Here is a 16232-nt window from a genome sequence, read left to right as displayed (position 1 = left end):
GAGATATATATTTTTTCAGATATATAAGGTATAAAAATACATATCAAATAATAATAAAAATAATATCAACTTTCATGTACTTACTACCTGGCTTCAGAAAGAGGACATTTACAGTTTTTGCAATCGCCATATAGCCTCCCACCCCTCATATCCCCAAACCTCCCCTTCAGAGATAGCTAATGTTCTGGATTTTGTAAGCACTCCTTTACTTATATCTTTGCCACATAGGCATGTATCCTTAAAACTAAATTGTTTAGCATCTCCTGGATTTGAACTTCCTATAAATTGAGTCACACTACATGTTTTCTTGTGACTTCTTTCCTTCACTCAAAATTACATTTTTATAATCAGCTATTCTCATGTGTATCATTGTCTCATCCATTTTATTTTTAATTTTTTAATGTTTTTTATTTATTTTTTTTGGGGGGGGGAGAGAGAGAGACAGAGTATGAGTGGGGAACGGGCAGAGAGAGAGGGAGGCACAGAATCAGAATCAGGCTCCAGGCTCTGAGCTGTCAGCACAGAGCCTGATGTGGGGCTCGAACTCACAACACCATGAGATTATGACCTGAACCGAAACTGAGAGTCGACGCTTAACCGACTGAGCCACCCAGACGCCCCTGTCATCATCTTTTATGTATAAACAATAATTGTGATTTTGCTTTGCTGTTTAGTTGCTTTGTCTGTTTTTGTGGGGATTTGGCAAGATTCAAAACCGATGCATGTACCACAACTTACTAGAATTCTGTGTTTTTACATTCGAATTTCTTATCAGCGACTGTTACAACGAACTACTTTTTAATGATATGAACATGCGAGGCATCTAAAGTTTTTGGATTTGTTTTTAAACCTCAAAGGCACTCTAGTTCAGCATCTTCCTTTAGCTGAACACAGATAATATTAAGTATTGTCCCCTAGAACAAGTATGCTAGTTTAAAAAAAAAAAAAAAAACTATACCAATAACGAATGCTTGCTGTGAAGCTCTGTTATATTATAAAAAATCAACTCCTAGGAGAGAAATGTGTACATGCAGACATGGAGACAATCTCACAAGGTCAGTATGTCATGATGGCTGAGTACAGACTGGAGCCAAACTGCTTAGGTTCAAGTCCAGCATTGCATGCTTTAAGGAATTTTGAATTCCCAGAAGCCAGTTAACAAATTTTCTGAGTTCTAGCTAAAGTCACTTAAACTATCCAGGCCTCAGTTGTTTCATCTATAAAATGGAGATAGTAATGATAGGCTTCCCTGTGAGAGTTATGGTGAATCATATGTGAGTTAACAGATGTAAAATGCATAGAACATTGTCTAGCACTTAGTACGTGCTATGTAAGTGTTGGCTATTATTACCAGCTATTTTTCCATTAGGATCTCCACATTCACTAAACATAACTCTCATATCTTCAATATGCAATTAATTGAAGCATTAGGATTAGGAACCTGTGGTTTGCCATATAAACCCTTTCAACTCACTGCTTTAACCCTGCCCTTCCAATGTTAGTCATACTTCCTATCACCAAGTTTACTAAGTGAGAATTGAGGGAGGATCCAGAGAGAAGGATCAAAGCATTCACCTCCCTTTCCAAAAAGTTAATTGCCCAGAATTAAATTACTCTGTGTTTGGGCCGTGTGACTTTAAGTAGAATATCAGGTTATATTCTGGCCCAGCTATTTACACTGTGACATCTGCAGATAACTTCAATTTCCACCCAGTTAAAATATGTAACTTTCTCCCCAATTTTCCAGCATGTTCTTTCTTTGCTTCATAAATGGAGACTTTTTCAGGGCCTCATTATAAGCAAGAGGCTTTCTCTGACTAATTCCTAATTACTGGCAGATTCACATTCCCCAAGTGTTTAAAGTAATTTTAAAAAGAGAAGAAAGAGATAAGTCTTTACATGCTTCAGGAAATTCTGAATTCTCAGAATGCCGATTAACTAGTTTTCAGAGTTCTACTTAAGGTACATGAGAAAATGAAACTCCATTCCCATTCACTTCATGACATTCCTTGTGATTACAGGAGAAAAGAAAAATCCTAAATTAAACACCTTCATTCTTTACTATGTCTTTTGAGCTCTTTGTCCCTTTAATCAGTGAAACGTACTTTTTTTAAAAATTGGGAACAGAAAATTAACCTTGTGACTCAATTTCTTCATGAATCGTAGCACAATTTCTATGCTCCTTTTTCTTGCTTAAAACATCATCAAATTAAGATTCTCCTGGGATGTCTCTAGTCCTCTCGTCTTCCCACCTTTTAATTCTAGGCTGAGGCATCAGGCTACATCCTAGGGATACCAAATTTTTTTCTGTGTAGACTGGTGAGCAATTAAGTGCAGCACACCGTGGGATGTCCTCCACACAAGACCCCTCAATCCCACTTGAGCTGAAACCAGCCATACCACCTGCTGATCACGGCTAGTCACCTTCTGCCCAGGGCACAGCATTCTGAGTCATGCCTTACATGTCCATGTTCTGTACTCTGCCACGGCAAAGAGAAAATGCATAATGCCAAACAGGTCAACCACACCAGGGGAAGTTTTCATACAGGATTTGTGTTATTTTTAGCCTTTTTTAAATATACCGAATACTGATGACAAAAATATAACATGTGAACCAGTGATGATACTTAAATGGGCCCATTTGTAAAACACTCCCAAGACTTCATTTGAAACACGGACAGGAACAAAAATGAACAGAAGCCTGAAATGGGTTCCAGTGAGGTATGAAACAAGTAGGAAGGACAATGGATATGACTTTTTTTGTGTTTCTCAGGAGTGAATTCAGCAGAACCTAGCTAGCCCTCCTCAACCAACTTCCTCTTCCTCTTGGGCACACAGCTAACCCAGATTTCCTGGCCTCCCTCACAGGTAGATGTGGCAACAGAGCCGTTTTGGATAAGGAAGTGTGGGTAGAAGTCATACGCGCAACCTCCAGATCTCGTACGTAGGGAATATTCTCACACCGCAGTTCTGCCTCTCTTTTTCCATCTGCCTGTTGAATATCAATGCTCAGGGTGACACTGGAAGCCTGGTGGGCCAGAAGCAGAATAACTTCCATCCATCTTATTCTCTGAGAGACTATATGGTACACACTCCCAACTGAAGTATGCCTGTAATATGTATTATTACATACAGAACTCAGCTGTTTCAAAAAATTAGCTTAAGGAAAAACTCCTGATCCAAGAATCTATACACACACACTCACACACATGTGTGTATATAGGACACGTTCATTCACTGAATAAATGAGTGTCTACAAAAATATTTTAAAAACGAAGATATGGTTTATACATACCATGGAATACTACTTGGCAATGAGAAAGAATGAAATCCTGCCGTTTGCAACAACAGGGATGGAACTGGAGGGTATCGTGCTAAGTGAAATAAGTCATTTAGAGAAAGACAAGTATCATATGTTTTCACTCATATACAGAACTTGAGAAACTTAACAAGAAGACCATGGGGGAGGGGAAGGGGAAAAACAGTTTCAAACAGAGAGGGAGGCAATCCCATAAGAGACTCTTAAATGCAGAGAACAAACTGAGGGTTGATGGGCGGGGCGGGGGAGGTAAAATGGGTGATGGGCATTGAGGAGGGCACTTGTTGGGAGGAGCACTGGTTGTCATACGTAAGCGATGAATCACAGGAATCTACCCCCGAAACCAAGAGCACACTGTATACGCTGTATGTTAGCTAACTTGACGATAATTAAAAAACAAACAAACAAACAAAAAAGGCCGCACGTAAGTCACATGGCGCTGTGTCTCTATTGCTCAACACTGCACACACGGTCCCAAAATGCTGCTTGGCACATAGGATGAACTTAGAGATATTTTTCGGATACATACACCCGTATTTACTTCAGCTGAAGATCCCTCTTCTGTCTCTCCATTCTTTCCCCAGGAGTCCTCATGCCCACAAGTTCTACTGTCTTCTCTGAGACCACACTCTCCATCGTAGCTCTACCCCGAAAACTACTTCTGCATTTTCAACAACAAACTTTTATACCACACTGTCTCCAACTCTACATTGGAAACTCTACACTCAGCATCTCCTCTCTGCTTTCTCAAAAATAAAAATCATTTCTCTCTGTCTGCCTATTTTCTCTAAAGGTATAATTTTCTACCTCCTGTGCTTACAAAATGGGCATCGTATCTGAATTCTCTGCCTCTCTGAAGCCCTCATGAGTAGCCTATCATTAATTCTGTACATTTCTCCTCTCTGGTACCTCCCATTCAAATTTTTTCCTTCTTTCACCCCTGTCAAGGCCACTGTCATGTTTCTGGACTACAAAACCTGGACGTGGACTTTTGCAGTAATGTCTGAAACCTGCCATCAGAGCTGCTCCCCTCAATCCATTTTGCAGATTTACCCTAAAGGGGGTTTTCAAAAATCATCATCATATCTTATTCTGTGACTATTCGATAATCTGCTTTCAATTGTTTAGAGTACACTGTGTAAACTTTTTAGCATAATGTTATTGAGGTCCGGTCACAATAGTCCCTATCTCTCAAAATTAAGTACTCAGATTCCATGAATCTCAGTTGGGGAAAAGGTCAGTGAATATCATCCAATCCAAGTGTCCCTGTGACTTTGAAAATTATTTTTTTAGTGAAGCTTATCAAATGACATTCTTTCTACAATATTTATACTTTTTTTTACAAACATGCTCTTATTACATTTCCCTCCTCTTTAGATATTTATTTATTTATTTTTATTTTTTAGAAAGAGAGACAGAGTACACAAGAGAGAGTGGGGAGGGACCCCATGACTCTGGGATCATAACCTGAGCCCAAATCAAGAGTTGGGTGCTCAACCAACTGAACCAGGTACCCCCATAGCTATTTCAGTGACAGAATGTAGGGGCACTTGCATGGCTCAGTGGTTTAAGCATCAGAGTCTTGGTTTTGGCTTGGGTCATTATCCCAGGATCATGGGATAGAGTCCTGCCTTGGGCTCCAGCTGAGCTTAGAGCCTGCTTGGGATTCTCTCTCTCTCTCTCTCTCTCTCTGCACCTCCTTTGCTCTGTCTTTTTTCTAAAATAAAAAATAAAAAAATAAATCAGAGACTATAACTAAACTATTTCCTTGTCTTATCCCCTCCTTTCTATTTCATGCCTGTATTTAGCACTTTCTCCCTACTCTGAACTCTTCAGTTTTTTTTCTGTATGAGACCTTTGAAATGACTCACACATTACATTGTCAATGTCCATTGATTTCTGGTTTAAACTGCTCCCAAGATATGCTTTCCCTCTCCAGATAAACATTTTACTTGTTTATAAATAAATATAGTCAATCCTAATTATTCATAAATACCACATTTGCAAATTTGCTTACTGGCTAAACTTTGAAGCCCCAAATCAATAATTGCAACATATTCATGGTCACTCACGGACAGGCACAGAACAGAGAGAAATTTAAGTTGCTCATGAGGACATTCCAGGCTGAGGTCAAATAAGGTGATATTCTGCCTTCTTGATTCAGCTCTCCTACTGCCAATGTGTCCTCTTTAGTCTATTTAGAGCCACATTTTTCACATTTTTGTGCTTCCTGTTTGAGATTCTGGTGTTAAGATGGCCCCCAAGTGTAGTGCTGAAGTGCCCTTGTGTTCCCAAGTGTAGGAAGGCTGCGATGTGCCTTATGGAAAAATATGTGTTAGATGAGCTTCATGCAGGCATGGATTATACTGCTTTTAGGCATGAGCTCAATGTTAATGTATCTACAATATGTATTAACAATACAATATGTATTAACAATATCTACAATAATGAATCTACAATATGTATCTGGAATATGTACTAATAAATAAGCTCGCTTTAAATTGAAATACACATACAACAAGACTATATTCTGATGGTTTGATGAAACTATTATGACCAAAAGATCACAGGAACTATATCTGTATTTCCCCTAGGAGCGATGGTTCAGTGTTCACTAATTCAGTGTATGTAGTGATTTTATAGAATGTAACTACTGTAAATAATGAGATTGACGGCTTATGTATGTGTCTGTATATTATATATATACACATATATGTATATGTGTCTCTGTATATATAAATATGCATATACATGTGTGTATAAATATGATATTTATGTGTATAGTTAAATCTTCATCCAGTGTAAATATAAAAAGTGAATACACACATATGCTCTCATTTAAAGAGACAAAGAAAGAAAAAAGAGGATATAGGAGGGAGAGTGGAAAGAATGGGTGAGAAAGGAGAGAGATGGGAGAAAAAGTTCATGCCTTAGATGTTCCTGCATTGCCATCATGCTCCCTATACTGGGCACTCCCTCCTAGGTGGCATCTAACATGTACAAAAATGATAACAATAGCATCCATAAATCAGTATGAGTGTGAATGATAATAAATGGAATTATGATAGTGACACATTTATTCAACACTCATACTGTGACAGGCTTTGTGGAAGTACAATTTTGTAGATTATTTCCTCGATTCCTAATGGTTTTGGAGAGATTCTGCCATTTTATCCTTATTACAGATAACAAAAAGGAGTTTGGATAACTTAAGGCCCCAAGCGGTCCACAGATAGCTATGGTCAAAAGGAATTTAAATTGCACTCTGAATCCAGTGGCAACTCAACTATTTCCTACCCTAACTGACCACCATCTGTCTCCCTAGTTCTAAATTGTTGGAATTTAGCCACCACGAAGGTGGTCACAAGGAAACACTGGATACAGAGCAGAGCTATAAATCTGATCTAAAGCTTGTCTGAGTTATTTTAAGGTCTTGTCACCTTTCAAATAAGATTTTCTTTTTTCTTTTCTTTCTTTTCTCTTCTTTTTTCTTTCCTTTCCTTTCCTTTCCTTTCCTTTCCTTTCCTTTCCTTTCCTTTCATGAATGAAGTCAGGGTTACTCATACAGGAGAATGATTTCCATTACTGGTCCTCTCAGATGTCTAAGGACAAAGAATAAGTCAAAACCCAGACTCCCATGAAAATGACAAAATTGATTGGGAAGCTTTTTGTTTTATCACAGACCCTAGGTTTTGAAGTCAGATATATCTGAGTTCTAATGCAAGTCCAGCCTTTCTTCAGCATTACACAATTGTGGCCAGCTCAGACCAGTTTTCTTGTCTGTAGGGAATTATAATTAATAGAAGCAGTTTTAATAGAGTTTCCTATTGCCTTCGTTCATGCTCAGATTGAACTAAATATTCCAAACTGCCAAAATCTTTAAAAGTTTTATAATCACAACAGTGTTTTTTTGGAATATGATAGGAAACAGAAAAAAACAACAACAACAACAACAAAGGCTAAGATTTAAAAAAAATCTCATCAAAAGAGATTGAAGCTTTCAATTCGAGGTGCATAACTGAAGAATGCTAGAAAATATTTGTTCCTCCAAGCAGTTATAGGCAGCTTCGATAAGCCAAATTAAAACAAAAAAAAAAATTGCAGCAGCTCAGCAAAACTCCTCCTGTCCCCTTCCCACGTCTTTCACTACAAAATCTGTTACTTAAGAAGCATGTGAAAATCACTCTGAAAAGCCCAGGGCACATTTGTTTCTCTAAACTAACAATAGAAAAATGTAATGGCTCACAATGAAAAGATTTTATAGAAATTTTAGATATTTTACTTTTCAGGAATGAGCAGACGAGAGGGCCTGATATACCCCCAAATAACCTTTGATTTATTATGTTTTCTAATGACTTTGTGAGCTCACCTATATACCCTTCCTATAGCTAATGCATCTTAGGAGACCACCCTCCCTGTTCACATAATGTTGGTAGAGCCCAGGGCCACTTACCCACTGTTGATGTCATCAGCCCTGAGACTTTTCCCAAGGATATCACCGTCACTCATGTATCCACCAACGTCAACTTCAGAAGACATGTCCAGGTCACTGCTTGCTTTCTCACTCATGTCCATCTGTGATAGGTTTCCCAGTCGAGACACAGCTGCTCGACGGAGAGGTGTTGTGTACATGAATCTCGAGGGGTCTGTGTGGATAAGTCGGCTGGTACCACTGCGAGGGTAGCCAGCCCCCAGGGAAGGGGCATCTCCAGCCTGAAGTCGAGGACACGCCTGACCCAACCTCCAGGTCATGGGAGTGGGGCGGCTTGTCAAGTTGGGTATGGTCCTTCCGTTCACTTCTGTTGTCACAGTGCTGTCAAATGTTGTCTCCAGGGTGCTGTCAACAAAGCGAAGAAGTCACTAAACTCTGATTCACTTGGGGTCATAGACCGAGAATGCAATACATGAGGACTGGAAAGGCTAGAGTTTCTTAGAAGCATGCCATTTTCAGGTAAGCCAAATGATGCACTCATCGTGAGACGTTATCTCGGCATTCTTATGAGATGCAAGACACCTCTGCAGAGGTCGAAATGTGGGAGGGGCATTCTGAAGTTTTTTTGTTTTACTTTCGTGCATTCAAAAGAAAGGCCATCATCACAGTTTAGATAAAGCAAATTTTTGTTTCACACTTTCAACAAACCCTGAACCGAACCCCTTACAGCTTCTCAGAATGATTCTGGAAGTTGACCAAAATTATTCTTGAAAGTCTCTCTCCCCTCCCCTCCCCGCTGCCAGATGCATTTCAACTGCAACGTCCATGGCACAGGCATGCGAATCTACTTAGTAGTGATGGTGGCAATTTCAGTAGCTAATTCAGTTTGAATGGGGCATTCTATTAAAGAAGAGACGGATAGGAGAAAAAAAGTCCCTGGGTTTGTGCTAAGAAGTCACCAGTTGAATGTCATGTAAAATTTAAGTGAGAAAACAGTTAAGGAAAATTAAATTCTTTATCATTATAAGAAGTTAGTGCTCGGTTGTCATTTGTCTTTATTGGCCCAAAGAAATGTAGAACTGAGAAAAAACAAAAAACAAAAAACAAAACCTGTGGCTTATCTGGGTCCCACGAAGACTGGACATAGTCTCCTCTAAATTTTGCCTCAAGTCTGCTATGTTTTTAACTGTTCTCATTCTTCTTGTTTCAGGATCTTCACCTAAAAAAGTAACACAATAATAAACTTGTTAGTCAAGTCATTTCCTGGTCTCAGAATAACTGTATACATAGATAAGTAATACAAATTCCTCTCCTTAAAAATAAAATAAAGGTAGGACATTCCAAATGCCTATTATCTGAAAATTATGATTCTCCTTTCTACAAATAAAATGTGAATAGAAACAAATGTGACATTACAAGTAATAAATTGATGATAAGAAGTGATGATAATCCAATAATACTTTATAGATTTGTGACCTTAATCATTGCAAAGTGACAGTGATTAATTCAGCAATACACTGTAGAGTACTGCATGTTACCGAGCTTAATTTAAAAAAAACTGAAATTATTGGGATTCTAATTATCTCCATAATTACTTACTTCTAGGTATATTCAGAATAGTAAGATAAACTTACCGGGTAGCAATTATACATTTGGACTCTGGGGAGTAAGATAGAGGCCTTTTCTTTTAGAAGCAATACATTTGTAAGTCTTTTATTTTATTAGACTCATGGATCAAAATTCACAACATCGGATAGCTTTATTCTCAATTCCTTCCCCGCTTTCCACAGGGACTCACAGCATCCACATGTGACATTACAGTTCCAGTAAAGTCCTTGGCATCTCAAGTCAGCATGTGTTTAATAGGCACGAGACAAGCAGCTCTGCCAGTGTGACAAATGCTGGCCTTACACAACCACTACCCATCATTTGGAGGTAGAGGTGCCAGAAAACCAGTTTGATTATGCGATGTAACACCTTCCAGGCCAGTGGCCATTTGAAACTTGTCTATCTGGATAATGAGAAGAACATGGGGAGATGGCAGAGGAGGTACAGTTTCTCTTCTGTTCAGTTTGGGCTCAAAAGGATGTTCCATGATGGGAAATTTTAACAAGAAGGAAAGATGCAGGAGGACAGGGAGGGAGAGAGGGACACTGATAGAGTAAAGGGAGGACAGGAAGGGAGAGCGGGGCACTGATAGAGTAAAGGGAGGGAAGGTATGAGAAGGAGAGGGGAAGAATAGGAAGGCAAAGGAAGGGGATGGTGGGAAGGAGAAGGGAATGGAAGCAAAGGAAAAAGTGGAGGGAAAGTGAAGGTAGAAAATAGCATATATTAAACTCCAGTAGGAAGACTGCCACTATAGACAAGTCAAGATGCATATCTACAATCTGTTTCAAGAATAGAAGTAGATATTTGACATGTTCATTTTCTTCCTCAGAATTTATGCCAGATTAAAAAAAAAAAGACACATACGCAACAAATACACCCATTTAACATTTACAGTATAATCATAGAGTTGGTAGGGATTCCAGAGAATGCTTCTTCTTAGCTCAGCCAGTGAGGAAACTCATCTATGCCTCACATGATCTATGCCTCACACGGGTGACAGCCATGTGCCTCTGCCTGAAACCTCTAAGACTGGAAAGCCTTCCTCTTCAGGAAGAGATGGCTCCTTCTATTAGAAACTTCTAATTGTGAAAACATTTCTGAGGATGAATAATTTGCCTCCCTTTCATTTCCATCCAGAGGTCCTAGTGGCTCTGAAACTGACAGAACAACTTTATACTACCTTCACCATGGGCAGTTAAATACCAGAAGACACAACTGCTGATTCCTCTGTTTTCTTCTTCACCCAAACATTACTACATTGCTCATTATTCCTCCTCCTGGATGGTTGCCAAAACAACCATCATTTTGCTTCCAGTCCGTAAATTTCTACTTTTTAATTTATAAATTATTTGAATGATTAAAATATGTTTAAAAGTAGCATTATTATTTCAAACTTGAAAGTATAAAAATGGTCCTTAAATATACTTTCAAGAGCTAGAAAAATATATTTCGTACCCTCATGCACATGGCATCAACTTTTCCTACACTAACTCAAGTTAACACAATCCTTAACCTTATAAACTAACATCACTTTACGACTCGGAACTGTTAATAACCCTTAAGATTCTAATCATGATACTTCTGGAACTTATTCCCATCCTTCTCATAAATATAACATCATATTTTAGAAATGGCTAGAAAGCCTACCTTTTACTTCAAAATAATCTGGTAAAACCCTGAAGACAAAGAAGGATTTTTTTAAGGAAAATCTTAAAGGGCAGAATATAATTACAGCCAAAGGAAAGTCAGAGGTCAAGAAGAGATTTTACTCAAAGTGGGCAAAAGAAATAGTGAAGAATGGGACAAAATCAGAGAAGCACTAAAGCCAATATCAGAATATAAGATTTCATACAGTAATATACCTAAGTTTCTAAGTGATAGTAAGAAATGACAAGTCTTCTTTTTTTAAGTTTATTTTTTTTGAGAGAAAGAGAGCATGCACAAGTGGGGGAGGGGAAGAAAGAGAGAGGGGGAGAGAGAGAGAGAGAGAGAGAGAGAGAGAGAGAATCCCAAGCGGGCTCTGCACTCATGACATGGAGTTCGAACTCCTGAATCGCAACATCATGACTTGAGCCCAAGTCAGAAGTTTAACCGAGTGAGCCACCCAGGACCCCAAGAAATGACAAGACTTAAAGGAGGGAGTTGTTGAGATAATCTTTACTGGAAGGAAGAAGGGATGTAGTCATTGACCTTACACGAGGTGGTAGAATATACCTTTACATGTCCCCTGGCCCTGGTCCCCTTCCCTCTGTGAGAACTTCTACACTGGAATCAGGTTGGCTGTCAGCCACTTGTCAACTCATGTAATAACACTGATATCTTAATTTCTTTCAATATCTTTTATTTTTTTAATTTTTTTAACGTTTATTTATTTTTGAGACAGAGACAGAGCATGAATGGGGGAGGGTCAGAGAGAAGGAGACACAGAATCTGAAACAGGCTGCAGGCTCTGAGCTGTCAGCACAGAGCCTGATGCAGGGCTCGAACTCACGGACCGCGAGATCATGACCTGAGCCGAAGTCGACTGCTTAATCAACTTAGCCACCCAGGCGCCCCTCAATATCTTTTTAATATAAATTATAGAAACACGGTGTTTTCAGACATTCCATTTCACTAAATGTTTTTTCACATCTTCTTCAGCTCCTTTTATATGTTTTATTTTATTTATATACTTTTTAATTTTTTTAAGTTGATTTTGAGAGAGACAGAGACAGTGCAAGTCAGGGAGAGGTAGAGCGAGAGGGAGACAGAGAATCCCAAGCAGGCTCCACTCTGTCAGCTTAGAGCCCAATGTGGGGCTCGAACCCACAAAACCATGAGATCATGACCTGAGTCAAAACCAAGAGTCAGGCACTTAACGGAATGGGCCACCCAGGCACCCCAGCTCCTTTAATTAATTAATTAATTAATTTATTTATTTTTTACTTTTTAAAAAAGTTTATTTATTTTTGGAGGAAGGGGCAGAGAGAGAGGAAGAGAGACCCAGCAAGCTCTGCGCTGTCAGCACAGAGCCCAATGTGGGGCTCGAGCCTATGAACGAAGAGGTCACGACCGGAGCCAAAACCAAGAGTCGGACACTTAACCAACTGAGCCACCCAGGTACCCCTCAGCTCATTTTAAATGTCCTTCTTCCAATCCAACAGGCATCTTAGATCCTAAATTTTTCCAATTGAATCCATTTTTGTTTATATAGCTTCTCTCATATTACAAAACCACACCTTCTTCCCTCCTTTGGTTTTATTCATTCATGATATTTGCTCATAGGGTACTGCACTGTTCATGACAATCAGACAAATGGATCTTTTCTCCAGGTCCTTATTGAGCAAAACATAATTTCTGCCTCATTCATGTTAAGAAAGATAACAACTAAATCAACATTTATCACAGTAAATGTTCTCAATGACCCATAAAAGGCAAAATATAATTAAATACACCTACACTCCCCTAAAGGATTGCACAAATCTTAAAACATCCTATAAATGTGTATCCAAATGATGTCTAGAGGATTGGGGGAGAGAAAGGAAGTTCAGCTGAAAAGGCCAAATGTAAAAGGACAAATAAAGTGAATTATTCAGTAACAACAAAAGTTAGTAGAAAAAATACACGATAAGTTAATTTAGTCTCAAAAGCGTTGTATCCCCTCTCACTTTCATAATCTCTGTTCCACTAAGGCTCAGTTTAGCCCTACTCTTAGCCCCACTTACAAAGGACACTTTATAAGCAATGAGAAAGCAGTTTACAACAATGTTAAAAACTCGAAGATAATCACAGAATATACCATTTGGGAAAATGTGTGTAAGGCCTTACTATCCTGTCTGACACTCAAGAGGCTTCATTCAGGAAAAATAGTGGCTTCTGCATTTTTGCTTAATATGTGGTCCTGCTCTTACATTTTAGGCTTTAATTATATACATTGTAATTAAGACTGTCAGCACTGTCATCTTTTAATAGGAAATCAAATTATATATGAATGAACCTGGTTCACAAAGAATTATATCCTCTACACCAACCACTTTGCAAATGGTATTTAGAGTACAGCTGCCTGATGTATTTTGAGAACCCTAATTTTGTAGATGACCCCAACAATGAGTTGGATGGAAATTTTTCAACTCATCTCAAGCCAGATATTTTGGGCAGAAAATAGCAAAAACATGGCTAGTTATCTTTTAAAATTCCCCTGTAAAGTTATAGCACAGACCTTAGTCTAATCTATTAGGATACACAAGTTTAAAGAGTGGAACTCAAGGAACTCTGTCTAAAAATTCACTTGGAAGAGGCCATTTTGAGTCAGAAGCAGAACCCAGTCAAGCACGTGGTAGAAATCTTGAAATTCCCGTGTGCTCTGGGCTTGGATATATTTACCAACTTAACATGCATCATTATTTAGGAAACTGCATTGGAGTGCTTCATTATCCTGACATGATTATTCATGTCACAACTATTTGAATAAACTCTTCCTTACTTTCTCACTTGCATTTTCGAAAACTGGCATAAGTTGGGGTGGGGGGAAGCCTTAAAAAGAACAACCCCATAAATATAATAAGCAGATGTTTGGTTTAAAAACCTTGGAACATACAGAATTCTATTGAGAGATTGCCCTCTGACAGTAATGCTCCAAGTTATTTATGCACAAAAAGGCGAATGTCATACATACACCCACGCACAGCATGCTATAATTTACCAGAGCAACCAACAAATCCTGCCAGGGGACTGCTCTCTGTTCATATCTTTGAAAACACTTATGTAAGAGGTACTTAGAACAAGACAAACGCTACTATTTTAAAGGCAAAAGATGAATATTATTTGATTCTACAGTTTCAGAAGATCAAAAAAAAATTAAAAAGATCCTTAAGGAATAATACTCCCTCTCTTGCCTTTGTACTGCACAGAGGTCTTTTATGAGAAACAGTTCATCACAGAAATCACACAATGGTGAAGAAGTAAATCTTCTATGTCTAAGCACCTGGTGTATTCAGATTCAGATTCAGGAATCACTATTCCCACAACTGTGGAAACATTACTCTTTTAAAGCCAAACTGACACGAAAAATTGAGCAATATTTGCCTCTGCTGTCTCTCTAGGCTTTCTTCTTCTAAAGCTGGTTCACTAAGATTCCGGAGAGCCTCATAAAACATCTTGTAATAGGAGGGTCTACATACAGAATAACAACACATCTACATTTAGCATCAGTTGTATGAATCAGAAACAAAGAGATCACTGGTCAGGTTTAATTCTTTTACATGTGAGGAGTCCTATAGGGAGGTGTTTTTTGTTTTTGTTTTGTTTTGTTTTTGTAAACATACATGGTAACCAAATATGACGTAGTCAGTGGTTTAAAACTTATGGATTTTTGAAGAAGGAACTGTGTGATATAAATGTCCTTTGGTAGAGCGCTCAATTTAGACATGACAACTAAAATGTATGCAGTATGGCTATTTAGGCAGGCAGCAAAGTGGAAAGCGAAACAACACTGAAGAAATACTTCAGACATCTCCATATCTAGTTAACTAAAGATTATGTCAGAAGTTATCAGTAAGACCTATGTCATCAAAAAGCCCACTTTGTGGGAACAAACAGTTCATGGTCATCTACATAGCAGTTTCAATCGTTACAATGTACACGCTCAGGAGAATTTTTTGCCAATCACCACCCCCTCCCCCCAAAAAGTGGTGCGTGAGCAAAGCTGTCAAAAGATACCTCTGCATTTCTGGAAGTGTTCCTAGAATACATGGTACTTAGCACTGAGGCACAAACAAGGACCGTCTATGTGGATGCCACTGAGGCAGTAGAAGAAAACCAACTTTACAACAAATTTACCCAAGAGGCCCTTCATTGTTCATTCCATATTTGTGGCGAGGTCACCTTGAGGGAAGTTAAAAAACTAGGCCCCGTTAATTACTAAGTAAAAAAACATGTTGGAATTTTAAGACGTTACCACTCCTTTATAGATATCTAGAATATCCTAGACATCAGGCCAAGAATGCCCAGGGCAGGTTGCTAATTATTTTCCTCCAATAGACTTTACACCCGGTTCTCACAGCTTAGCTTTACAAAGCCAATAATCACAACAAGTAATTAAAAACATTTTTTTTGAGTAACGACAGTTTAAAAATCCAGTCAGAAGAATGGAAGCTATTTGGCTAATGCAAATGTGCAGCTTCTTCAAATCCCCTCCTCATCTTAGGAACACACCTGACTTACCTAACAAGTCAGTGTAAAGTGCCTGTTCCAGGTCACCCAGCATCGTAAGGATCACGTCTTCATCCAGATGAGCTGTGCCTTCCCGCAGGCAGCTTTCTCCCTCCTCTTCAGCCCAGCTTCTGCTGATGCTGCTTTGCCTGGAGGACACGTTCTCATCTTCGGACCTGCTGTCTTCATCACTCTCCCCTTCCAAGCCTTTTCTGGAAGACCAGTCCTCCAAGCCCTCACTGCCCGACTGGCCGGCAGGCAGGAGGTTCCAGGCGCCGGGGCCGCTGGCGTGGTACAGGGACTGCACAGAGCGCGAGAGAAATCTGGACAGCGAGCGCCTCTCTGCATAGTCGGATTCTCTCTGGCTGGCCTTTGCAGCGTTTCCAAACCAGTTGGAAATGCGCACAGTGGGTCTCCTGTCCCCCTCACTGGTGAGGGCAAGATTGGTCAGAGACTTCTGTTTCTGAAGGCAGGCTCCCTTTCTCCTTACTTCTTTGCTCCGAAACACAGAGAGTTCAGCCGGCCGCTGCATGGCTCTTCTAGGGGCTTCTTCTTTTCAACTGGACTTCACATTGTCTTTTTACACGGAGATGGCAACCGGCGCTTTTTGGTTTTAATTAACACATGCACTTTAGTAAAAGCCCCAGCAGGCTGCAACATTCACATAAGATTCTAGAGCGACAG

The 16232-nt window shown here is 39.3% G+C and overlaps 1 protein-coding gene across 1 annotated transcript in view; it reads right to left on the bottom strand.

The window, feature by feature from the left end:
- Positions 1–16232, bottom strand: part of NAV3 (neuron navigator 3) — a 599823-nt gene that overhangs the window by 156774 nt on the left and 426817 nt on the right. The window contains exons 10-11 of the mRNA XM_042947238.1: positions 8862–8970; positions 7773–8156 (exon numbers count right to left, since the gene is read on the bottom strand). Of these exons, the coding sequence (XP_042803172.1) occupies positions 7773–8156; positions 8862–8970 (493 nt within the window). The remainder of the gene's footprint in view (positions 1–7772; positions 8157–8861; positions 8971–16232) is intronic.

This window comes from Panthera leo, chromosome B4 (assembly GCF_018350215.1).
Source record: "Panthera leo isolate Ple1 chromosome B4, P.leo_Ple1_pat1.1, whole genome shotgun sequence".
Classification (NCBI taxonomy): Eukaryota; Metazoa; Chordata; class Mammalia; order Carnivora; family Felidae; genus Panthera; species Panthera leo.
This window is presented reverse-complemented; position numbering and strand designations above follow the sequence as displayed.